This window comes from Clinocottus analis, unplaced genomic scaffold (assembly GCF_023055335.1).
Source record: "Clinocottus analis isolate CAN_PGR_092001 unplaced genomic scaffold, fCliAna1.0.p SCAF_4, whole genome shotgun sequence".
Taxonomy (NCBI): Eukaryota; Metazoa; Chordata; class Actinopteri; order Perciformes; family Cottidae; genus Clinocottus; species Clinocottus analis.
The window spans coordinates 2,426,895-2,451,106 of record NW_027176153.1 but is presented as its reverse complement, the minus strand read 5'-3'; the positions used below and the strand labels follow the sequence as shown (position 1 = coordinate 2,451,106).

General features: G+C 46.3%; 1 protein-coding gene across 2 annotated transcripts in view; it reads right to left on the bottom strand.

Moving 5' to 3' along the window:
• Window positions 1-23,793, bottom strand: part of plcg1 (phospholipase C, gamma 1) — a 26,860-nt gene extending 3,067 nt beyond the window's left edge. The window contains exons 1-29 of one of the 2 annotated variants that reach the window (XM_068597199.1): window positions 23,467-23,793; window positions 21,698-21,988; window positions 14,918-15,070; window positions 13,482-13,575; window positions 13,355-13,402; window positions 12,767-12,851; window positions 12,581-12,664; window positions 12,205-12,227; window positions 11,569-11,638; window positions 11,249-11,350; window positions 9,896-10,014; window positions 9,394-9,479; window positions 8,880-9,000; window positions 8,615-8,783; window positions 8,393-8,515; window positions 7,991-8,092; window positions 7,075-7,262; window positions 6,416-6,616; window positions 6,173-6,292; window positions 5,178-5,358; window positions 4,988-5,065; window positions 4,783-4,886; window positions 4,117-4,210; window positions 3,684-3,753; window positions 2,596-2,759; window positions 2,215-2,311; window positions 1,082-1,306; window positions 844-992; window positions 1-39 (exon numbers count right to left, since the gene is read on the bottom strand). The exon at window positions 1-39 is cut by the window's left edge and continues 76 nt beyond it. In XM_068597199.1, the coding sequence (XP_068453300.1) occupies window positions 1-39; window positions 844-992; window positions 1,082-1,306; window positions 2,215-2,311; window positions 2,596-2,759; window positions 3,684-3,753; window positions 4,117-4,210; window positions 4,783-4,886; window positions 4,988-5,065; window positions 5,178-5,358; window positions 6,173-6,292; window positions 6,416-6,616; window positions 7,075-7,262; window positions 7,991-8,092; window positions 8,393-8,515; window positions 8,615-8,783; window positions 8,880-9,000; window positions 9,394-9,479; window positions 9,896-10,014; window positions 11,249-11,350; window positions 11,569-11,638; window positions 12,205-12,227; window positions 12,581-12,664; window positions 12,767-12,851; window positions 13,355-13,402; window positions 13,482-13,575; window positions 14,918-15,070; window positions 21,698-21,917 (3,309 nt within the window). In that variant the 5' untranslated portion in view covers window positions 21,918-21,988; window positions 23,467-23,793. The remainder of the gene's footprint in view (window positions 40-843; window positions 993-1,081; window positions 1,307-2,214; window positions 2,312-2,595; window positions 2,760-3,683; window positions 3,754-4,116; window positions 4,211-4,782; window positions 4,887-4,987; window positions 5,066-5,177; window positions 5,359-6,172; window positions 6,293-6,415; window positions 6,617-7,074; window positions 7,263-7,990; window positions 8,093-8,392; window positions 8,516-8,614; window positions 8,784-8,879; window positions 9,001-9,393; window positions 9,480-9,895; window positions 10,015-11,248; window positions 11,351-11,568; window positions 11,639-12,204; window positions 12,228-12,580; window positions 12,665-12,766; window positions 12,852-13,354; window positions 13,403-13,481; window positions 13,576-14,917; window positions 15,071-21,697; window positions 21,989-23,466) is intronic. The other variant, XM_068597200.1, reaches the window with a different exon arrangement.
• Between the last annotated feature and the right edge of the window lie 419 nt (window positions 23,794-24,212).

Sequence of the window (24,212 nt, the reverse complement as noted above, 5' to 3'; positions counted from 1 at the left end):
GCCACGCCCGTGTTTGGGCAGGTGGCGGGCGCCCAAAACCTTCAGGGCAGAGGGAAGCACTTCATAAACAACAACAACACAATCACTGAGAGGTTCCTCAAAGAGGAGTCGCCCCCTGGTGGTTCAGGAGAGAGAATGCAGCTTTAACACATGAAGCATAAACTTCTATACAACCAGAGGAGTCGCCCCCTGGTGGTCAGGAGAGAGAATGCAGCTTTAACACATGAAGCATAGACTTCTATACAACCAGAGGAGTCGCCCCCTGGTGGTCAGGAGAGAGAATGCAGCTTCAAGACATGAAGCATAAACTTCTATACAACCAGAGGAGTCGCCGCCTGCTGGTCAGGAGAGAGAATGCAGCTTTAACACATGAAGCATAGACTTCTATACAACCAGAGGAGTCGCTCCCTAGTGGTCAGGAGAGAGAATGCAACTTTAACGCATGAAGCATAGACTTCTATACAACCAGAGGAGTCACCCCCTTGTGGTCAGGAGAGAGAATGCAGCTTTAACGCATGAAGCATAGACTTCTATACAACCAGAGGAGTCGCCCCCTGGTGTCAGGAGAGAGAATGCAACTTTAACGCATGAAGCATAGACTTCTATACAACCAGAGGAGTCGCCCCCTAGTGGTCAGGAGAGAGACTGCAACTTTAACGCATGAAGTATAGACTTCTATACAACCAGAGGAGTCGCCCCCTGGTGGTCAGGAGAGAGAATGCAGCTTTAACGCATGAAGCATAGACTTCTATACAACCACATGCAGGCATGTCCATGCTGGGGGAGGAGCCTCCTACACTATGAACCCCCCCCTCCACCCTAACCCCTGTCTCTCCAGCGTACCTCGATCTCCAGGGTGACCTGCTCGAGGCCTCTCAGCGTGTGTCGGTCGAACGGGTCGAAGCTGTCGTCCCTCATGATTGGCGGCTGCAGGACGTAGCCGCTGCGCCCGTTCAGCATGAACAGAGCCTGGTTCATCTGCATGGGCTTGTCTGCACGCGGGATGGGAAAGCGTTAGCAAGAGGAAGAACAAACGTTATTCCAGGACGTGAACGTCGGTTTAGGGTTTGTTTTTTTCCACCTGCTGTCTGGAAGTTGAGCGCCACCAGCTGGGAGCCGCACAGCCACATGGGCAGAGGGTCGTAGTTGGAGGAGTCGAGCCTCTGGCCTCGCGGGTAGATCCTGGACAGCTGCAGCCGGTTGTACTGCAGGAACTTCTTCCCCTTGATCTTGTTGACGTACTTCTCCGCCTTGGTCTCGGGGAAGGACGACATGTCCCGGAAACAGGCCCGCTCGGTGCCGATCTCTGCGGGAGAGAAGACGGACGACGCGGGTTAACGCTCGCCATCACAGAGTCAATAAAGTTTTATCCTCCAGCATACAGTAGATCACGTGATCAGGACAGTGTGGATGATTCTCTAGTCATTGATCATGTGACTTTGTGAACAACTGAGAGCTAGTAACGTTAAAAGTACCGCTAACGGATAACCAACAGGAGGAGGGCTATCAATGTTAGCAGTAACGTTAGCAACACCGCTAACAGAGAACCAACAGGAGGAGGGCTAGTGACGTTAGCAGCACCGCTAACAGAGAACCAACAGGAGGAGAGCTAGTAACGTTAGCAACACCGCTAACAGAGAACCAACAGGAGGAGGGCTAGTAACGTTAGCAACACCGCTAACAGAGAACCAACAGGAGGAGGGCTAGTAATGTTAGCAGCACCGCTAACGGAGAACCAACAGGAAGTTCACTTCAGTTCCATGGTGATGCGTTCAGGCTCCGCTCAGTGATCACGCATTCAAGTGTTATCAGTAAGATGCAGTGTTGGTGATAAACTAGAATGAATCCAGACGTTTGAAGGAGATAAATAGATAAATGAAAAGATATTATAGATGAGCTGTTTACACAAACTAATAATTCACCATTAAATCTACTCAAGATTGGTTTCAATCAATAAAATTAGTGTCTTTTATTTACTTAGTCTGGATCCTCGTCGACCAGCTGCTACAATCAAACCACAATATTGATCTTCAATCATCATCACTTAGAGGCAAAAAAGAAAACCTGATCAGGGATCTAAAAGTTATATTTGCTTCCTTTTTTTCTTCTGTGCCGATCTGATCCGTGAGGTTTATGACCCGCTAGTTTGCGTGATGTCATAGCCTTATGAAAGCGTGTGTTTTGAACCCAGTAGGAGGTCCGTGTGATGCTTACTGTCTTCGTCAAACGGCACCGGCCGACAGTAGATGACCAGGTCGGACAGTTCCAGAGCGATCTTCTTCCTCCTCTCCATCATCTTCCCTTCCTCCAGCTGGGAACGCACAATATACATTTACACATGTTTAGCAGCACACATAACTTGACACCATGACACAAACCAAAGCATTATCCTGAAGCTTCTTCCTCCATCAGAGCAAAACAAGCCAGGTGTGACGTCACCGCGTGAGTCGGCAGAAAAGGGATTACTGTTAAACGCCGGCCTGCGCTCGCTGCTGAAGGCTAGCGCCTCCTAAATACAGCGCTCCCTAAAATACCATGGGCCCTGAAGACAGGTTGTGGCTCTCACGGCGCAGGCGTTTTTGCGTCGGCACACACCTTGGCCTCCGAGGTCATGGTGACCTCGCGGATCTTGAACACCCACTCCTTCAGCTCCTCCTGGCTGCTGGCGGCGACGTCCAGCACGGGGCCCGTCCTCATGGAGGCGTTGGGCACCAGAGAGAAGACGTGAGGCCGGCTGCCCTTCCCGTCGGGACGCACGACTGAGCACGGAGGGAAGAAGATACGGACGAGTTAGGGAAGGAGAGGAAGAAGAGGAAACATAGGAATGGAGGATGAACAGGTGGAAGTTCTCACTCACTGATGAACAGCCTTCACATTGTCACTAAGAATTTATCTGAAAGCTTCCAGCTGACAAAGATCAGCTGTAATCTGATTGGACGTTAAACTTTTCTTATTATTCTATTATATACATATATTCTGCATACATATATGCATGCATACATACAATAATATAAAATGTATAATATATTTAAAAAATAAAATATATAATAGAAGAAAAATAATTATATATAAATATCTATTGAGAATTTCTTTTTTTATTCTATTTCCTTACTTTCCAAACCGCATACTTTTTAATTCATTTTTTGCACAAACGTTGCATTGAACTGCCCTCATTGCAATGTTAACTCTGACGCTCTTTGCTGCGCAAAGCATTGTGGGTAAGAACAGCCAGAACAAAAAAAAGCATGCTGGGTTTTTGCACACTGCAGAATGCAGACCAGACGCAGGAGAACATCCTGGTATTGTTTATTCTGCCGGCGGTCACGTGGCGGAATAAAGTGTAGAAGATCCAGTTGGAGCGTTTCCTCCATGTGACCACCAGATGGAGCCAGAGAGCCGCTCAGCGGCAGCGAGAGGCTCAGGTATTTACTGGCATGTGCCAACACTAATGGGTGTGTATTGACTGAACAGGAGGAGGCCAATAAAATACCCGCTGCCGAGCGGCGAGAGAAGAAGAGTCATGACAAAACCAAACGGGGAAGAATGAATAATAGAGGAGGCTGATAATGGACCGCCATGACGAGACAGAGAGAGGGCAGAGGTAGAGGCCATGCGGCCTCAGCCTCTCTCTGCAGCAGCACCGTGGAACAGGAAGTGGAGGTATTTGGGGGCGGGGCTCTCACCGATCTGACAGGAAGACACGTCCACGCTTCCTCTCAGCAGATCTCCCAGCGGACTGTTTTCTGTCATCTCCTGCAAGACAGAGACGAGGGATTAGAAAACGAGATTTAAAGACAATAATCCACCGCTGTGATGAGGAGGATGATTGACAGCCGATTGACACACACACACTCCTCAGAAAACACACACAGACCTCGCAAACACACGCCTCGCAAACTCACAAACCTTGCAAACACACACACACCTCATAAAACACATACATCTCACAAAACACACACACACCTCGCAAACAAACTGACAAACTCCTCACACCTACAGCTCACAAATTCTCCTCACAGCCCTCCCACCTCGCTGCGCCACACAGACACACACGCACACACACACACAGTGCATGTGCAAATATTTCAGTGTAAAACTCGCGGGTTCGATCCTCACGGTTCTGTCGGGCTCCACCGCTGACGGACTGATCTCCTCCACGTAGTTGGCAGGAAACCAGAGCTGCTTCTTCCCCCCACAGTCTCCCTTCCACCTGAGAGGCAAACAAACAACAAACAAACAAACAAACAAACATGGAGGCTTAAATGATGCTGAACAGCGGCAGAGTGATATCTAAATAAAATGACAAAATAATAAAGAAAGAAAAAGAAAAATTATTATACGTTTATAAGATAAAAAAATTGAAATAAGAAGTCGCATTGGGTTAAAATGTCTATTGAGCAGTAATATTTAATACACAATTAATGTGTACACAAGCCTTGTTGTTTATGAGTTTTACACTTACTAGTAAAAATTAAATAAAACAGGCATGGAATTTATATTTAAAGAAAATGTTAGAGGCAGAATAAGACAAAAATAAAAATAAATAAATTGTAATACAAGAAAATTATAACAATGTATAATAATAAATATTAATATGTTTTCATAATGAAACCAATAAACTAATAAAAAGTAGAGTTGCACCGGGTGGATGTAACAAATATAAACTCATCCCAGAGTCCATCATGTACAATATACACACACACACACACACACACACACACACATGTATTTATGTGTGTGTGTGTGTGTATATATAAATACATCTACAGTTGAGTCACTCACCAGCCTCCTTCCTGTTTGTCCACGGTGGAGATGACGGCGTTCTTGATGAAGGAGAGCTCATCGTCTCTCTGGGCTTTGTACTCGTACATCGCCCTCACCGTGCACTGCAACACCAGACAGAAGGCCGTCACACACACATGCACGCACACACACACACACACACACACACACACACGCACACACACACACAAGTCTGGACGCTCACCTTAAACGTTGGCATTTGGTTGGCCTCCACGTAGAAGCCTGGATTCCGGCCCTCGTACAGCGACCCGTAGTCGGGCTCCTATTGGACGACAGAGTGCGTGTTAACGTGCCCTCTCGCGAGGCTGCAGGCGGGTTTGGCGGCGCCGTGCAGGCCGCGGCCGCTCGGCGGTGGTGGTGGTGGTGGTACTCACCGCGGTGCCTATCTTCTCCAGCGTGTCCTCGTTGATGGGGTAGCGCAGCTTCATCTTGCGGTACAGAGGGTGCTTCTCGTAGTAGCTGATGAGGTCCACGAGGCTGTCGAACTCCGAGGTGCCCAGCACCACGTTCTGCCCCTCCTGCTGCACGCGGCAGTGCTTGATCTTACCCTCGGCCCTGAGGACAAACCACCGTCAACTGAGTCTGCATTCATGTGAGCAGTTTACACTGAAGGGTGTTAAAGCTGCACCAACAGGGGGCGACTCCTCTGGTTGTATAGAAGTCTATGCTTCATGTGTTAAAGCTGCATTCTCTCTCCTGACCACCAGGGGGCGACTCCTCTGGTTGTATAGAAGTCTATGCTTCATGTGTTAAAGCTGCATTCTCTCTCCTGACCACCAGGGGGCGACTCCTCTGGTTGTATAGAAGTCTATGCTTCATGTGTTAAAGCTGCATTCTCTCTCCTGACCACCAGGGGGCGACTCCTCTGGTTGTATAGAAGTCTATGCTTCATGTGTTAAAGCTGCATTCTCTCTCCTGACCACCAGGGGGCGACTCCTCTGGTTGTATAGAAGTATACGCTTCATGTGTTAAAGCTGTATTCTCTCTCCTGACCACCAGGGGGCGACTCCTCTGGTTGTATAGAAGTCTATGCTTCATGTGTTAAAGCTGCGTTCTGTCTCCTGACCACCAGGGGGCGACTCCTCTGGTTGTATAGAAGTCTATATAAGTGACTCTACTTCTCTCTTGATGTATTCCCTCAGTAAACATTGTAAACATGAGTTTATGTCTCAATCTCTAGTTTCTAGTCTTCTTCTATACAGCATGATGTTCATTTAGTAAATTATGGTCATTTAGAGTCAAACAGACCATAAAGCAGGGGACGCTTTAGGGGCGGGGCTACAAGATGATTGACAGGTCACTTAATGGTTGCTAAAAATACAACAACAACAACAACAAAAAGGCAAAAAAAAGGGCATTAGGAAGTCACCTGAAGGAAATGGCAAAGGAATTGGCTTCCGCCCTCTTCCTCACGAGGAACGCGCCGTCACGCGGAACCCTCATCAGCATGTTCTCCGCATGGCTCCTGGAGAGGTTGGCGTGGTACCACCTGGGAACAAACACACAGTTGTTGTTTTTTTAGGGGATTAGAGCCGTTGTTGTCACAGCTGTTACAAAAAGAAACCTCACTCAAGAGTCAGAGGATTGTCCTCCGTCTGGAAAGGAGACTCACTCTTTGCTCTCGTGGGCGTTGGTCTGAGGCACCGGCTCCGTCAGCTTCATCTCGAACTCGTTGCAGCGCAGCGCCACCTGCTGGTAGTGGTTGATCAGCGCGAAGAGCGTGTCGAACACCAGGTTGTCGGTCAGGTAGAACTTGGGGCTGCCCGCCTCCTGGCGCGAGTGGATGCGACAGTGCTGCACCCGCCCCGAACGCCTGGGCGAGGGGAGGACACCAAAGAGTAAAAACAAGCGTCCCCTCGTCGTGGACCTCGAACATAACGCCCTCTGAGCCTGTGAGCCTTGTTTCTACACGGCGTGTACATCACATACATGCAGAGTGATCAGCTGACTTCATAGAGAGGCGTTTGCGCTTCAGACCCCATTTAATCTATTTGATTTCTGCACAGCAGAACAATTCAATTATCACAAAGAAAACAACACGTTACCGTCGTACTCTGCTGTTGTACATTACAAATAAAAACACCAATTAAATATGCACTGTAAATATCAGAATTAACATTTACGTTAAATATTATCACGGTTAAAAAGCATTCAGTCCTGGATCTGCACGCCCTGAGATGCATGGACGGTTTGCGGCAGTTTGCGGCAGTTTGCGGCAGTTTGCGGCAGTTTGCGGCAGTTTGCGGCAGTTTGCGGCAGTTTGCGGCGTACCAGAAGGACAGCGTGTAGTCTCCCACGAAGGTCTCGCTCTCCCGGACCAGGAAGGAGCCGTCGGGCGCCCCCGTCTCCAGGCAGTACTCTGACAGCAGCCTCTCGGCGATCTGCCGCCCGTCCCGCCCGGCGCCGAGCTTCCCGTGGAACCATTTCTCCGTCACGTGCTGGTCCATGGCGTTGGACACCTGCAGGGTCAGAGGAGGGAGGCCAGTGAGCGGTCTCCAGTTGCTCTGGATCTGCTCCCAGTTCAGGTCCTTGTATATTTAAAAATCCCCAAAATACTGGATTTGATTGAATGCAGCATATTTATGACGTTCATGTCTGAGCGTCAGAGGGAGAAGCGTCATGTTTCTGTTCTTGCTTTTTGTTCTGGAAGACACATATTTCTAATAAATTAAAAAGAAATGTAAACTATTCAAACAAATAAATCCAATTAAAATAAATTAAAATGTAAAATAAACAAAATTAAAATGAAACAATTAATAAATAAATAAAATTAAAAATACAAATAAAATTAAAAAAAGAAAAGTTTAGTGTTCCTAAACATATTTAGAAAAAAGTGTTCCCATTGTACCAAAAACACATTTTCAATAAAAAGGTTAAAAAAAATTAACAATTCAAATAAAATAAATAATTAAAATAAATACAATTAAAATAAACAAAATTAAAATAAAAAATAAATAAAATTTAAAAAAAATCTAAAAAATAAAATAAAATCATAATAAATAATTTAAGAAATACTTTAGTGTTCCTAAACATATTTACAAAAAAAAAAGTGTTCCTATTGTACCAAAATGGCATTGAACCTTCCATTTGATGAGTATTTCTCATGCTGTGTGCAAATGAAGAGCTTTGTCTGCTGCTTCAAACCAGGACGAGTGATGTTCATCCGCAGCAGACGAGGCCCACTGACCTCTCGGTGCTCCTCCTCGTCATCGTTCCCCTGGTTACTGGAGGTCTCCTCTGAGTAGTAGATCTTACTGCTGGTCAGGACGAAGAAATGAGGGTACCACTCCTAGAGAGAGAGGGAGAGAGAGAGAGAGAGAGTGAGAGAGAGCGATGAAATATTTAGAGCGTCCATGTGTCGCACTGAAGAGCGGCCAAGTAGGCAAGAAGCTTAAAATCCTCTAAAAAGACCAAAAAACAAAGTTCATGAGACCAAAAAAAAACAAACATTGGGACACAAAGATAAAATGCAAGTTAAACAAAAGAAAAAGAAAAAAGAGCATCAAGCCATAAACTCCTGACGCTTCATAATAATAACAACAGCAACAGTCACGTTCTCCTATTCCCAGCTGAGCCGGCAGCCTCTTACATGATTAATGGGGTCTTCCAGGTACAGGATGCCGTTTTTGATGGAGTTGCTGATATCGTTCTCCGAGTAGGGAGTGGAGGTGGACACCTCCTCGTAGGCGCTGCCTTCTGCCAGCTTCTTATGCTGCAAGACGAGGAAGAGGAGGAGGAGGATTAGAACGCTGCATACAGAGCATCCGCTCGCACTCTTCCCTGCAGAAATGTGCACACAAAGGCCGCCGACCTTGATGAGGATCTTCTTCTTGAGCTGGTTGGGCGACGGCAGGCCGTCCGCCGCGATGTCCACCGCCTTGGTGAGCAGCATGTCCCCGAACACCTTCTTGAAGTACGTGGCCATGTTCCTCTGCTGCACGATGCTGCAGTGGTCCTCGATGGAGAGGATGATGGGGAATCTGCAGGAGGACGACATGAAATCCTCCTCTTACTCCCACACTCACACACACACACAAAGACACACACCGGTGCGGGTTGTGCGTGTGCAGACTCACTCGGACGTGACGAAGGCGTGCTCTTTGATGGTGGTCAGAACGTCGCAGAACTTGATTTTTGTCGTGAGGGTGTGTCCGTGGTAGATGACTGGCATTCCATCTGGACCATCCCAGCAGTCCACTGCACGCACAAACACACACACACACACACACACACACACACACAGTAAGTATGCATGAATGCAAGGGGAGTTTTAAACTTTAAGCTCACGTGATTGTTGACTTCAGTCAGACCCTTTAGCCTACAAGACAGTTCTATTCATGGAAACCTGCTTGACGAGGGTTTTGTGTAGAGGCCACTGTTATGTAACAGTGTGTGTGTGTGTGTGTCTGTCTGTGTCTGTGTGTGTGTAAGGGTGTGGCGCCTGCATTAAAAGTACAGCTGTAGAATGATAAGAAGCAGACACAAGACCTAATTGCAAGGTTTAAAAGTCAAGTGGTGGTTATTTACTGTATGTATGTACGTGTGTGTGTGTGTGTGTGTCTGTGTGCGTGTCAGTGTGTGTGCACCCACGTTCGATACAGCGGCAGCCCATCCTCAGACAGCGAGCGTACGCCTCCAGAGACGACTCGCTGGAAAACTGGTCTCCCGTCAGGTAGCTAAAAATAAAACATTAGAGCGTCACAAAAAATAACAAACAAACAATCGCACACTTGCATCGCAAGGTTTTGGGCACACGCGTGACGGCTCGACGCCAGTGATTTTAAACCAGATCAACAGGTGTGCCGTTGGAAAATGTCCAATTTCACTGAATCGATCCCAAAAAACAAACAAAAATAATGATTAAGTCGCCGCAAATAATTTGTCGAGCGTCTGAGCCGGCGATACAGCGGCTGGCCGGGTCGTGACCTCCTCCTCCATGCCAGCAGGGGGCAGTAGGTAGCGCAGCAATTACCTTGATGACTAAGACGGTAGAACTAGGTTGTGGTGAAGAACGGTGGTGGAGAAATATTGTCAAATAGAGCTGTCGAAGAAACGCTGTGTGTGACGGCTGCACGCGCGACAGCGGCCTTACGTGTTGTGCGAAGAGGAGATCCAGTAGTGGGACAGAGGGTTGTTCATGTGGTCCGGACCCACCTGGTCCAGGGACGAGTCCCAGATGGTGTTCTCCTTGGAGAACAGGTAGGTGAGGTACTGGGAACACGAGGAGAGAGAGAGAGGAGGGATTCATTCATAAAGTCTGGACCGTGAAGTGTGTTCAAACCCAAGAATCCAGTCATGAAGTCTGCAAAACAGCTGTTAGTCTCAATCCTGGTCCTGGTCTCATGTTGGTCTTGATAGGATCTCGTCATGGTCTTATGTTAGTCTTGATAGGATCTGGTCATGGTCTCATGTTAGTCTTGATAGGATCTGGTCCTGGTCTCATGTTAGTTCAATATGCTCTGGTCCTGGTCTCATGTTAGTCTCAATATGCTCTGGTCCTGGTCTCATGTTAGTCTCGATACGCTTTGGTCCTGGTCTCATGTTAGTCTTGATACGCTCTGGTCCTGGTCTCATGTTAGTCTTGATACGCTCTGGTCCTGGTCTCATGTTAGTCTCAATATGCTCTGGTCCTGGTCTCATGTTGGTCTTGATACGCTCTGGTCCTGGTCTCATGTTGGTCTTGATAGGATCTGGTCCTGGTCTCATGTTGGTCTTGATAGGATCTGGTCCTGGTCTCATGTTGGTCTTGATACGCTCTGGTCCTGGTCTCATGTTGGTCTTGACAGGATCTGGTCCTGGTCTCATGTTGGTCTTGATACGCTCTGGTCCTGGTCTCATGTTAGTCTTGACAGGATCTGGTCCTGGTCTAATGTTAGTCTTGACAGGATCTGGTCCTGGTCTCATGTTAGTCTTGATACGCTCTGGTCCTGGTCTCATGTTAGTCTTGATACGCTCTGGTCCTGGTCTCATGTTAGTCTTGACAGGATCTGGTCCTGGTCTCATGTTAGTCTCGATAGGATCTGGTCCTGGTCTCATGTTAGTCTTGATACGCTCTGGTCCTGGTCTCATGTTAGTCCTGATAGGATCTGGTCCTGGTCTCATGTTAGTCTCCGTTAGGCTCAACACAAACGGGCGTTGCTCTCAGAGTTCTCCGTCTGAACACAAGCTGGGGCACAGGAAGACGGCCCCAGCAGACGTCTTCTCGTCAGCCTCGTGCCGACCACAGAGGAGCCTCCTCTCTTCCTGAGGAACTGTCACCGCCGGCAACCTTTCCACCGCGTGGGAGGGGGCGGAGCCAAGCGATGAGCAGCTCACGCCCACAACGCAGGGGGCATCGGAAAACATGCACAAACATGTTGTTTTCCATTAGAGGAAGAGTAAGTGTGTGTGTGTGTGTGTGTGTGTGTGTGTGTGTGTGTGTGTGTGTGTGTGTGTGTGTGTCTACCTCGTCTTGGTGGAAATACGGCTGCTCCACCTCTCTCAGAGGGTCTTTCAGGTAGCCGAACATAAACTCCTGAACTTTGTCGTTGTCTGCGGCCCACAGCTCCTGAAACCGCACGGAAACACACACACACACGTGTTTGAGAGCGCGCGTGTGCGTGTGTGTGAGCGCGTGTGTGTGTGCACATGTGAATGTTTGTGTGCAAGTGTGCTTGAGTGTGTTCGTTTCAACGTGCGTGCGTATTCGCTTGAGCGCGTGTGTGTGTGCATGTGAGCGTGTGTGTGTGTGCATGTGTGCGTGCATGTGTGTGTAACACACGTTACCTGCTGAGACTCCATCAGGAAGCCCTTGAAGTCGTCGAGGGAGATCCTCTGCTCCGGTCGGTCGATGAACCTGCAGAAAGTATCGCCGTTAAAATCTCGCTGAGCAGATGGTCAAAATACTTCAAAATACATCAAAATACTTGATCTGTTTCTTCACAGCGTCGGTATGAAGCCGACAAAGTAGTTCATGAAGATGAGATACGAGTTGATATTGAATCCCTCTTCGTCACAGTGGAGGTTTGGTTCACGTTACACTCCTGATCGCGTCATCGGATACGCAAACGGGATTTAATAAAGCAAGAAATGTGAGTGTTCTCAAAGCCATCCATCGAGTTGGGACGGCTTCTTTAGTGTGTGTGTGTGTGTGTGTGTGTGTGTGTGTGCACTAGAAACTGTCATGTCCATAAACAAAGCAGCTAATAATGACAGTATTGTGTATTGTACTGTGTAATGTGGCATTCAAGGTATTTGTGTAAAATATTGCCACCGTTTGCATTTTCTGTCAATTTTTGTCGTTTGCACATTTATTTAAAGTAGACGGAATATTACACATTCATAAATGTTTCAGGCTATTGAATTCATTGTGTGTGTGTGTGTGTGTGTGTGTGTGTGTGTGTGTGTGTGTGTGTGTCATACCTCTGTATGAATGGGATCTCCATCTGAAAGAGGAAAAAAGGAAAGGAAAAAAGGGAAACACTTCAGTTCATTAATGAAAGCATTAGCACCAGTAATGTCGGTAAACATCCTGTAGGGGGGGCTGGTGTGGGGGCGGGGGGGGTCAATGAGGTCGTCCATTTACTTTGACCCCAGCCGGCCGGCCGGCCTCCTCATCCCCGTGAGTGCGTCCTAATGGCCTCCACCAGAGGGGCTCGCTGTGTTTTATACTGGTCCATATATTGATCTGGCAGCCATTTGAGAACCGACAGATGGGAGGAAGGGTTCTTTGGCGGGGCATCAGACGGGGACAGGGAGGGGGGAGGGGGGTGAGAGTGCTGCGATGATTTGCACTTACGCTTTTCTGAGCGTCGAACATGAGGCTGCGGTAGAGCTGGGCGAACTGGCTGAAGGACACGTCGCCGTTCCTCATCTCCGAGTCCTACGGGTTCAAAGAAGGATGATCACAAACCGGGGAGAGAGGGAGCGAGGGAAAAGGCGGGGAGGAGAGTGATGAGGAGGAGGAGGAGGAGGAGGAGGGTACCGGAAGTTTCTCTCGGAGGAACCTCATGTTGGGCACCCTGTAGTTGACCTGGCTCAGCATGCTCTTCAGATCCTTGCAGGATATCCTGAACACAGTCGACAACAAAAAAAAAACAACCGCGTGAGAAATCAAACGCACACGCGGAGACGCACGCACTATCATATTTCTTTTTTTTTAAAAGCTTCTAATGAAGCTCGTTCTGGTGCAGGTTGTGTGTGTGTCTGTGTGTGTGTGTGTGTGTGTAGCTACATCCAAGCAAACACACGTGTGACCCCCCCCCCCCCCCCCCCCCCGGACACAATGCCCCTCTAACGGCGCAACAAAGGCCTGCGCTCTGGCCGGGGATGTCACAGACAAACACCGCGCACAGCTCCTCCATCCTCTGCAGTCTGTTTCCTGCAGCAGGAAGAGAGGGTGTGTGTGTGTGTGTGTGTGTGTTAGTGTGTGTGTGGCTGAGAGGTTAGTTCCTCCTCTACACCTCAACAAAAGCGCTCTCTCCCACCCACCAGCCTGAACGCTGCACTGGGAGAACACACACAACTAATCACGCCGATCTCGTTAACTGGTGCGTTGCATTCAAAGACTCACCGGTCTTCTCTGTTGCGATCCACGGCGTAGAACTGCTTACGCAACCACCTGGTGGAATAAGAGAGGGAGAGTTAAGAAGATTGTGTGCATTAAAAAACAAACAACAGCGTTGTAGACGCGCCGTCACCTCTCTATCTGCAGCGGCGTCGGGGACTTCAGGGTGTCGGCCACCAGCGAGTTCAACCCCTTCACCCACATGGTCATCTCCTCGTCCGACGTGGCTGAGGGGAAACCAACACACGGCCTTTGTTACGCTGAATATGTATTTTATTAGCTGTAAAAGCAGGAATTAGTCACGTTTTGATTCGCTGGAACCAGAGGAAAATAGTTCACGGATTACATTTATTTTGAAAGACGGATAGATTTCATCCTCGCGGCTCTGGAGGTTTTTTTTTAAAGCCCCTCAGAGGAAAAGTGGTGATTTGTGATTTTGGGGCTGATAGATAAAACCGCCTCGACGTGACGGAGGCTGTTATGAGAGGATGGGAAGTGTGTACTCATAAACACAAGTCAACAACTAGAAAAGAGGACAAACAACAACAACAACTGTTGTGTTCTCTAACGTTACTATCTCTCCTCCTCCTGCTGATTCTCCATTAGCGGTGCTGCTAACGTTACTAGCTCTCCTCCTGCTGGTTCTCCGTTAACGGTACTGCTAACGTTACTAGCTGTCCTGCTGGTTCTCCATTAGCGGTGCTGCTAACGTTACTAGCTCTCCTGCTGGTTCTCCGTTAGCAGTGCTGCTAACGTTACTAGCTGTCCTGCTGGTTCTCCGTTAGCGGTGCTGCTAACGTTACTAGCCCTCCTCCTGTTGGTTCTCCATTAGCGGTGCTGCTAACGTTACTAGCTGTCCTCCTGCTGGTTCTCCGTTAGCAATGCTGCTAACATTACTAGCCCTCCTGTTGGTTCTCTGTTAGCGGTGCTGCTAACATCACTAGCTCTCCTCTTGCTGGTTCTCCGTTAGCGATGCTGCTAACGATACTAGCTGTCCTCCTGCTGGTTCTCCGTTAGCGGTGCTGCTAACGTTACTAGCCCTCCTGTTGGTTCTCTGTTAGCGGTGCTGCTAACATCACTAGCTCTCCTCCTGCTGGTTCTCCGTTAGCGGTGCTGCTAACGTTACTAGCCCTCCTGTTGGTTCTTCGTTAGCGGTGCTGCTGACGTTACTATCGCTCCTCCTGTTGGTTCTTCGTTAGCGGTGCTGCTAACGTTACTATCGCTCCTCCTGTTGCTGGTTCTCCGTTAGCGGTGCTGCTAACATTACTAGCCCTCCTCCTGTCGGTTCTCCGTTAGCGGTGCTGCTAACGCTACTAGCTCTCCTCTTGCTGGTCTAAACACTGATTGGTTGTTCACAAAGTCACATGATCAGAGGCTAGAGAAACACCCATGATGTCATGATCACATGTTCTACTGGAGGAGAAAACCTTCAGTAAAACTCCACATCCACGTAGAGAACAGACGTTTGCTGCTCTATTAATGCTCCCAACCCGCCACGTTGCACCTCGACCAATCGGACGGAGGCGTGACGTGCGAGCGCAGCTCTGCGTCCGCGGTCGTGGTGTTTACCTGCCAGGCTGAGCGACTTGAGGCGAAACTCGGTGCCGTACAGGATGACGAAGCAGTGAGCCTGCTCCTGCCTCGTCGCCGAGTCCTCCACGTAGCGCTCGAAGTCCCGAGACTTCTGCCCGGGACGGATCTCTTTGATCTCTCGAATGTCAACTGGAGAGACACACACACACACACACACACACACACACACACACACACACACAGGACACACAAGTTAGCGAGTGTAGCTGGGCAATGTGTTCAAAATGCATGACAATAAGAATCATTTTCTGGAATCACTTTGACCCAGTCTGCTGATTCTAATGAAAAAAAATAATAAAATGTTCACATTTGTGTCACAATTGAAAATAATAATTTGGGTGACAGAATTTTGCACACGCAAAAATATTTTAAAACACAAATAAAAACACAATATCCTAATTTCTTTCTTCAAAAGTCCAGAAATATTGACATTAAATAAGCTCAAGCGCCGGTGAGACAGGTTTCATTATTCAACCACATACAAGTACACTTGAGGCAACACACAGTTACTCTGAAAATGAAACAAAACTACCCAAACACTAATGACAGCTGCAACAGGTGCAAACTATCACCCGCCAACCATACACATATGTTTTGGTCATGCCCTAAATTAAATGAGTTCTGGGTTAAAATATGTAACACACTTGGGACGGTACTGGGCATAACTCGACCCGGATCCCCTCACAGCTCTATTTGGAGTACAACCGATGAAAGTAGTTGATCTGCCGTAGGGTTGCAAAATTCCGGGAATATTCAAAGTTGGAAACTTTCCACGGGAAGTAACGGGAATAAACGGGAATTAACGGGAATTAACAGGAATAAACTGGAGATTTTGGGGTAGTTTAACTGTATTTACCTTGTATAAACAGACATACATGCAAACATTGATAATCCAACTTTTAAAAATTACATTTTTGACCTTGTATTAGTAGAAGTTTATTCTTTTATCAAAACAACGAAAACATGAACGTTGAATAAAAAAAAGGTGTATTCCGTATGATCACCACCCCCCCAACACAAATTTCTTTCTTTAGTGTTTTTCCCTGAATCCTTTCAGGTCTAAATGCTTCTTCCTGGACCTACATGAACTAGTTCACTTCATAGTTCATAATTAAAAAATTTGAACTAAGTTCACAGCTCCAAAAAATGAACTAGTTCAGTTATTTTGTTCAATATGTTGCAGCTATAATTTAAATCTCTGTCTGGCTGCAGTACCGCTCTTGGCCTCTACGCAACTCGGCGCTCTCTCACTCTGCAGGCGTCGGGCTGAAACGTTCAGACGCAACACTGATGACAAAAACGTTAAAAACAACACAACGTTTTATGTTTATGTTTCTGCAGACGATGCTCCAACCAGCTGCATTCAGGGTCCAGCTGAGCTCGGCCTGCAGAGTCTTGTTCTCAACTACATTTAAGTTCCTTGTTAAATGCTTTTGCAAAAAAAAAAAACGTAGGCACATTTTTTTTCTTCTTCAAAATTCCCCTGGAAAGTTTCCGGTAAATTTACCGGAAACTTTCCGCCCCTTTGCAGCCCTGATCTGCCGCGCAAAGGACGACGCATCCCGGCCTTTACGGCAGTCTGAGCCAGACGCAAAGACACAAAGACTCAAGTGACTCCTTCAAAAGGGACTTAGGATCCTTCTATAAAGTACCTAAACGATGCTGAAATTAAAAAAGGAAATTGACAGAGACCCACTCCCTTTCTCTCCCTCCCCCCCCCTCTTTTTATTTTCTATTTCTCTGTATGTTAACCATATTATTCATTTTATTTATAATATTATTTTCTATTTGTTGTGTTGGTATTGTGGCTATTTGGGGGATTTTTTTTGCCTTTTATCTGAGTCAGCAGATTACTCGTATCCTCCCTGAGTGACGTGTTCGTTTGTTGTTTGTACTCAGTGCCAACTTTTCAGTTACACTATCCCCAAGCAATATGAAGCTGAATGTAATAGCATGTATATGATAACCTTGTTGGGACAGCCAACAATTATTTGTAAAATCAATAAAAAAAGATTTTTGAGACAAGACTGGTGGAAAAGGTCATATTGAATGTGGTGCGTTTAGGTGACCGTGTGACTTTAGGAACACGTGGAGGAGTTTTAACGATCTAAAAAAAAAAAAAAAGCAGCACGGGGTGAAGACAAAAAGGAGTCAAAGTCGTCACCGAGCTCTCGCGTCTGAAAAAGTCGACGTCCGGCTTTTTTTCGACAGGTTGATCTGCTCGTCAAAACATTTGGGGAGGCGGGCTCAGCCGGACGCAGGAAGTGAAGCGCCGGCCAGAGGTGTGACCTCACGGGGGGGAGACGAGAGGAGGCATCCTGCCGCGCCGCCGCTCGCTTCCTCCTGCGCGCCGCCCCCCCGACCCGGCCCGGCCTCACGCTGCAACACGGAGCCCAAAGAAATACAGAATTTAAATTTAAAATATATATATATATCATACGTTCTGGTGCCAACTTTTCCCCAAAAACATGTTTTTTTTATCTCAGCTGAGAGGCTACAGGTGAATAGGGTAAAAAAATAAAATAACTAATAGATATCAGCATGAAACTTCACCAGTTGAGATTTTTTTTGTTTCAAGATCTGAAAATAGTTGCGTTTAAATATGCAAATGAGGCATTATTTGATCAAATATTTGCTCGATTACAAACATAAACGTGAACATTTAAAAAGAGGGGATTTATGATTTCTCTGTTTCGCAGCATTAATCTGAAAATACTGTCAACGGCCGTAAAGAAAGTCTATCCCTCCATGTTTTTAGTACTAAATGTAGTATAACTGAGGTCATGAATGCGTTGTGAACAAATCCCTCAGCAGGAACACTCAGGATACATGAAGGAAGACATGAGTGAAGTTTAGTGATGTAAGAGCTGCTGAAGAGAGATTTCTGAAAACGTCCTTTAAAGAGAAGTTTAGTGACATTAGACACTGATGAAGACTCTGCAGGTGAAGAGGGGCAACGCATGACCTCATAGACATCACCGTGAACCTTTAACTCACTTTAACCTTTTGGAAACTGCCCGTAAATCCTCCCACGCCAAGCTTTAAGTCCCAGCATGCCCCATTCAGACAATCTTTTGGCATAAAATAAGTCTTTTTTTGACTGAAACTCCTTCCTAACAGGACACGACTTTGTTTTATTGTGATTGTTGTTGCAGGTTCTGATTCTTTAGGTCCTAATCTTTCCAGAAAGGTCTTATTGACGCTCCAGGAGGCTTTTTTGGGGAATCTGGCTCATATCATGCTGGATGTTAAAAGTGATTTTCTTTTGCAGATAAACATTTTTTTTACAGGACTTTGCTGAACAAATACAAACAATAAACACAAGTATTGGAATCAATGTGGGGTTCTTACGACGACTCAAACAGGGAAAAGAGACAAAATGTGTTCCACGCGGGTTAAGAGGAAATATGATGTTTAAATATGCAAATGAAGCGTTATGTAATGGTCACTTTTGGTGAATTTAGGAGAAATATACAAACAAAAGTAATAAAATAAACATTTTCTTTCCACGAGACCTGAAAGTTCAAATCTTTCAGGTCTCAAAACTCTCTCATACGACCTGCGGCGTTTTAACAGCCGTAAAAACGTCTAAAAATCGTCCCGACCGGGATTCAATCAGTGACCTGCCGGCTCAAAGAACAAGCGAACGAGATCACAGACGACTAGAAACGATCAGCTGGATGCGTTTCATGCGTTCGTTGTGTCGATGTTGTCGCACTGACTGTGAACTGAAAGTGTGGACGGATGATCGGTGAGAAGAAAAACACCGTTCACTGTTTGCCCCATTTTATAAAGACAGAACAACAACTAAAGGACATGTTTGAGCTCTCGGCGAGGCTTCAGAGTTCCCGCTCAGCCTGAAAACGTCAGCTGATCCTCGATCAGCTCCTTTGTTAAAGTTGAGCAGGAGGAATTTCCCCTTTGTTGATACATTTCTCACAAACAAAACTGGTGTACGCGACTGAAAAGGAAGCAGCGCGCGAGCTGGAAATGGTTTGCGGCAAGGAAGCGGGAGTGTGTGTGTGTGCGTGTGTGTGTGTGGAAAAAGCAGCTCAGAGCGATGACAAACACGTGCAGGTAATTCCATCTGCTTTACCGGCTTTATGGACTTCACTGAAACGACGCGAGGAGTCTTTTTTTCCACTATTTAGCTTGAAAGAAGAGCTTTCCAGGATTCAGCCGACGGTATCCAGACACAACAAAGTGGTGACGCTTGATTCTGTTGCAACAATGCCGTTCACACACCTCACATTCCTGGCCCGGGGCCAAATCAGAATGAAGGAACTGACGAATTATTTACATTACAGATTGATTGTGAAAGATAACATTTTAATCCCAGGAAGAAAAAGCAGCACATAGTCAAAACTGAGACGCTGTCGGCCTGATTTATCGATCTAAAAACGATCACAAAGTCCCTTTAACGACCAGGTGAAGACACCAAGACCTTAAAGAACAACATGGGAAAGTCCAATGCTGCCATGTGGTTTCTAAAATATTCGACATTTTGGAGATTTCTACAAGAATATCATGTTTCTGAGATCTTGTTGCGACTCCTCTGGTTGTATAGAAGTCTATGCTTCATGTGTTAAAGCTGCATTCTCTCTCCTGACCACCAGGGGGCGACTCCTCTGGTTGTATAGAAGTCTATGCTTCATGTGTTAAAGCCGCATTCTCTCTCCTGACCACCAGGACGAGATTCCTCTGGTTGTATAGAAGTCTATGCTACATGTGTTGAAGCTGCATTCTCTCTCCTGACCACCAGGGGGCGACTCCTCTGGTTGTATAGAAGTCTATGCTTCATGTGTTAAAGCTGCATTCTCTCTCCTGACCACCAGGGCGAGATTCCTCTGGTTGTATAGAAGTCTATGCTTCATGTCTTAAAGCTGCATTCTCTCTCCTGACCACCAGGGGGCGACTCCTCTGGTTGTATAGAAGTCTATGCTTCATGTGTTAAAGCTGCATTCTCTCTGCTGACCACCAGGGCGAGATTCCTCTGGTTGTATAGAAGTCTATGCTACATGTGTTAAAGCTGCATTCTCTCTCCTGACCATCAGGGCGAGATTCCTCTGGTTGTATAGAAGTCTATGCTTCATGTGTTAAAGCTGCATTCTCTCTCCTGACCACCAGGGGGCGACTCCTCTGGTTGTATAGAAGTCTATATAAATGACTCTACTTCTCTCTTGATGCATTTCCTCAGTAAACGTTGTAAACATGAGTTTATGTCTCGATCTCTTGCTTCTAGTCTTCTTCAATACAGCACGATGACGTCCAGTATCAAACATCTTTGAGTTGCTGTTGCAACGCTTCTACACAACCAACCGGTCTGCCGCTGCCACTTCTTCTACAAGAAACCACATCCTGCTTCGTCAAAGCAGACCCACATTTAGTTTTAAGATGTTCACGGGTAGAACAAAATGATCGTGGAGAAAAATGAAATGCAAACTGGAGTGCTCTTTCCACAGATAATGGACGTGGCCCCATCGACGAGGGGAAAACCATCACACACACTTCCAGTAAAGAAAATAAAGAAATAAACCCTCACGTTCTATTTCTGTACATTAATGAGCCGCCGCGGGCCGACTTCACCTCTCCAGGAGGATCAAATGGCAGATATGAGGTCACGTCTGAGCGGAGATGATGCCGGTGTGTTTGGATTTTTTGTTTTTTTTTAAAGAAAGAGATAGAAAGAAAAGGAAGACACACGAGGCCGTGCAGTCTCTTCTCTCTCTCCTCGCAGCATCCGGAGCAGAGTGCAGCTGTGCAGAAGGCATCCTGCCGCCCTGAGAGACGGACCGCGCGTCCTCGTCGCTTTGAGGAAACCGGCACCTGAATATTCAGCTTCCTGGTAAAACTCACAGAGAGGAAGAAAGAAAGCAACAGGAGAGTTCCCGGGAATTCCACGGTCGCGTTGTCCTCACTCAGCCCGAGAGTGAGATTCCTCCCCCCGAACGGTTCCTTCAATTTCCACCGAGACCGTCAATAAACAGCTTTTTAGGTCAAATTGTGTCGTGTCAATTAATCCTGGTTGAAACGAACAAGGCTCCTGTCTCCATTTCATTCATGAGAGTATCGTCTGATACTCTAAGATTACAGCGTTTAGCTCGCGCAATCTTAACGTTTAGTTTGTGTAATCTTAACGTTTAGCTGGCATAATCTTAACGTTTAGCTGGCATAATCTTAACGTTTAGTTTGTTTAATCTTAACGTTTAGCTCGCGTAATCTTAACGTTTAGTATGTATAATCTTAACGTTTAGCTTGTGTAATCTTAACGTTTAGCTCGCGTAATCTTAACGTTTAGCTCGCGTAATCTTAACGTTTAGCTTGTCTAATCTTAACGTTTAGCTCGCACAATCTTAACGTTTAGCTTGTCTAATCTTAACGTTTAGCTTGTGTAATCTTAACGTTTAGCTCGTGTAATCTTAACGTTTAACTCGTGTAATCTTTTTTAGCTTTCATATTTCTCAACGCATGTAAACCAACGAATCTAGCATTGAACCCAGGAGCATCACGACCCTGTGTGTGTGTGTCTGTCTATATGCGTTTGTGTCTTTCTGTGTGTGTGTCCGTCTGAGTGAGTGTGTGTGTCTGTGTGTGATCCTGAGTAGGTCTGTGTGTCTTTTCGTGTGTCTGTGTGTGTGTGTGCCTGCGAGCCCGTGTGTCTGAGTGTGTGTGTGTGTCCTTGTGTGCCTGCGCGTGTCTGAGTATGTCCTTGTGTGCCTGCGCGCGTGTGTGTCTGAGTGTGTGTGTCCTCCTCACCCTCTCCCTCTATCTTATCCGTGCCGCGGGTCCAGATAATGGTGCGGGTCTCCAGCTTCACTTGGAAGGTGCGTCTCTCGGGCCGCTGGGACTTCTTGGAGTAGAAGAGCGTGAGCACGGTGCCCAGCTCCAGGTCCCGGTACAGGTTGTTCATCTCCGCGTCGTTGTCCGTCCACGGGACGACGGGCCCGTTGGAAAAGAAGCTCGATGTCCCGGCCATGTTCACTTCCCCTGTTTGTTGTCCGTTTCCTCTCAGAACAATCTGCTCAGTGGAGGCCTAGACAGGGATACCTACAGCAGGGCGAGGAGGGGGGGGGGGGCATGAAACAACAATTTAGATGGGGGTTTCTAGCGTGCACACACACGCACACCGTCATTAGACGATCACACGTGACACAATATGCTAAACTTGTTTATATTCCTGCAGATGTGACGTTTCAGCATCACAGATATCTATGAACGGGTCACATGTTCCCGTTTTCAAACACACATTTTTAGTCAAATACTTCATTTACGCTACCTAATATTTGTGACATGAAAACATGTATTAATCATTTTTAATATTCAGTCAAATTTAAATGAATTAATGACAAAAAAGAAAGGAAAAGAAGAGAAACGGCTGCAATATTTTTCACAAATACACTTTAACATTACTTTAGGTTACTGTTATGTTTGTCTTAATTTAATATCTACTGCACTGTTGTTGTTGTTGTTGTTGTTGATTGTCTCGACTAATGTTGTGCACCTTCTGCATGTGTGTAAACATACCTGGCGAATAAATGCTTCTGATTACTGCATGGAATCAGAAAGTTTGAATATTGTATTTTTGCACGAAGCTGAACAGATTTCACGTGAAATGCGTGACGCAAAATGTGCTCCTTCAACATCACACACACATACTACAAGGAAATATTAGTCTTTCGTCAGGCATGTAAAAATAGATCAAACGGTATCACGTTTCCTCATCTCATGCGATGTATTGATTTGTCTACATGGGGTTGTGTTTCTCTCAGTATCGAGTCCCGCTGTTCAGCCCCAACAGGAGCAGAGCTATTAGTTATGAATCCTTCATTCAAGTCTGCTGCACATGACTTTGACTGGGAGGGTTACAATACACACAGATGCAGAATAAAGACAATAAACATCGTGCAATAATAGATAAATATGATAGCCAGTACTTTAAGAATAATTATATATACATTATAAAATAAAAGTGTATTTTAATAAGAAAAAGGGGGGGAAGGAAATTGTCATCATTACAGTAATTACATAAATGACAACCACGTCTGGAAATGAAGAAAGCACGTGACATTATTTATTTATTACCTTTAATCTAGCAGCAGGAAAAGGTATCGTCAGATATATTTATTTATTATATTTTTTTTTTACTGCCAACAGGCCTGTAACCTGCTGCGTGTCCATCCCACGGTAAAAAAAAAACAAACAAATACAAAGTTTGGATACTGAAGAGGCGTCATATCGTTGAGTTGGATAACAAGTTAAACGCCTGGCTGTGTTTTCCACAGCGTGGAAACAGGGCCACGCTGGGCCAGGAAGGAAAAAAAGCAAGAATCAAGAGCTGTTTGTTTTTTTTAAACTCCCGATAAAGAGGGAAAGGGGGGTAAAAAGCCCAGGTAACAGAAGCTATTCCGCCGTATTGTCCCCTCCGTATTAATTCGGCTTATCGTACGGAGAGAAAAAATCATCGGGAAAAGCCAAACAAGCCGTCGCCAGTGGAGGTGGGGGGGGCCCGGGCTGGAGTTACCTACCTACCGCCGCAATCTCGGCCCGACCGCACATCTCCAGCGGCTGCTCCTCTTCTCCTCTCCCGCTCCCCTTTCGGTTGTTTTTTTTTCCTCCCTTCTTCTCCTTGTTCACCCTCTTTTCAACACCTGCGGTGTTTTTCTTCTTTTTTTTTTGGTTCCTTTCTCCCCGCCCCACTCCCTCCCGTGATTTTATACCATCGCTGGGTCCTGGAAAAACGCTGCAGTCCCGACGACAACGATCCCCGTTTCCTCCGCTGCCCTCTGGCCGTCCATAGAGCGAGGCAGGCGGCGAGAACCGTGGTGAGACTACGCAAGTTAGTCCGCTCTCATATCCAGAGAACGTAGGCCCTCCCCCCTCCCTCTTGCCCCCACCAGACTTCCGCTGCAGGTTTTCACAATAAAACTCGAAACATAAATAACTTGTTGCACTGTTGTTTTTTCTTCTTCTTTTTAGTGGAGGAGACGAAATGGAAAGTTACGAAGTACTTTCAGTTTTACGTTTTCGTTTTTTCAGGTAATTCACGTGTATGTTTTTATTTTCTGCTGTATTTGTATCATTGAGGGAGGAGGGCTATTTTGGAAGCAATTGTATATAATATTAATAAATACGTATTATTTAGTGTATAATAACATAAAAAATAAGCATCGTTGAGTTTGTGTTACTTTAGAATGAGCCGTTTACAGGAACGAGCCCTAAAAACCGGAAATGAGTTAGCGTTTTTGCACTTCCGGTTCCACTGTCTCCAACT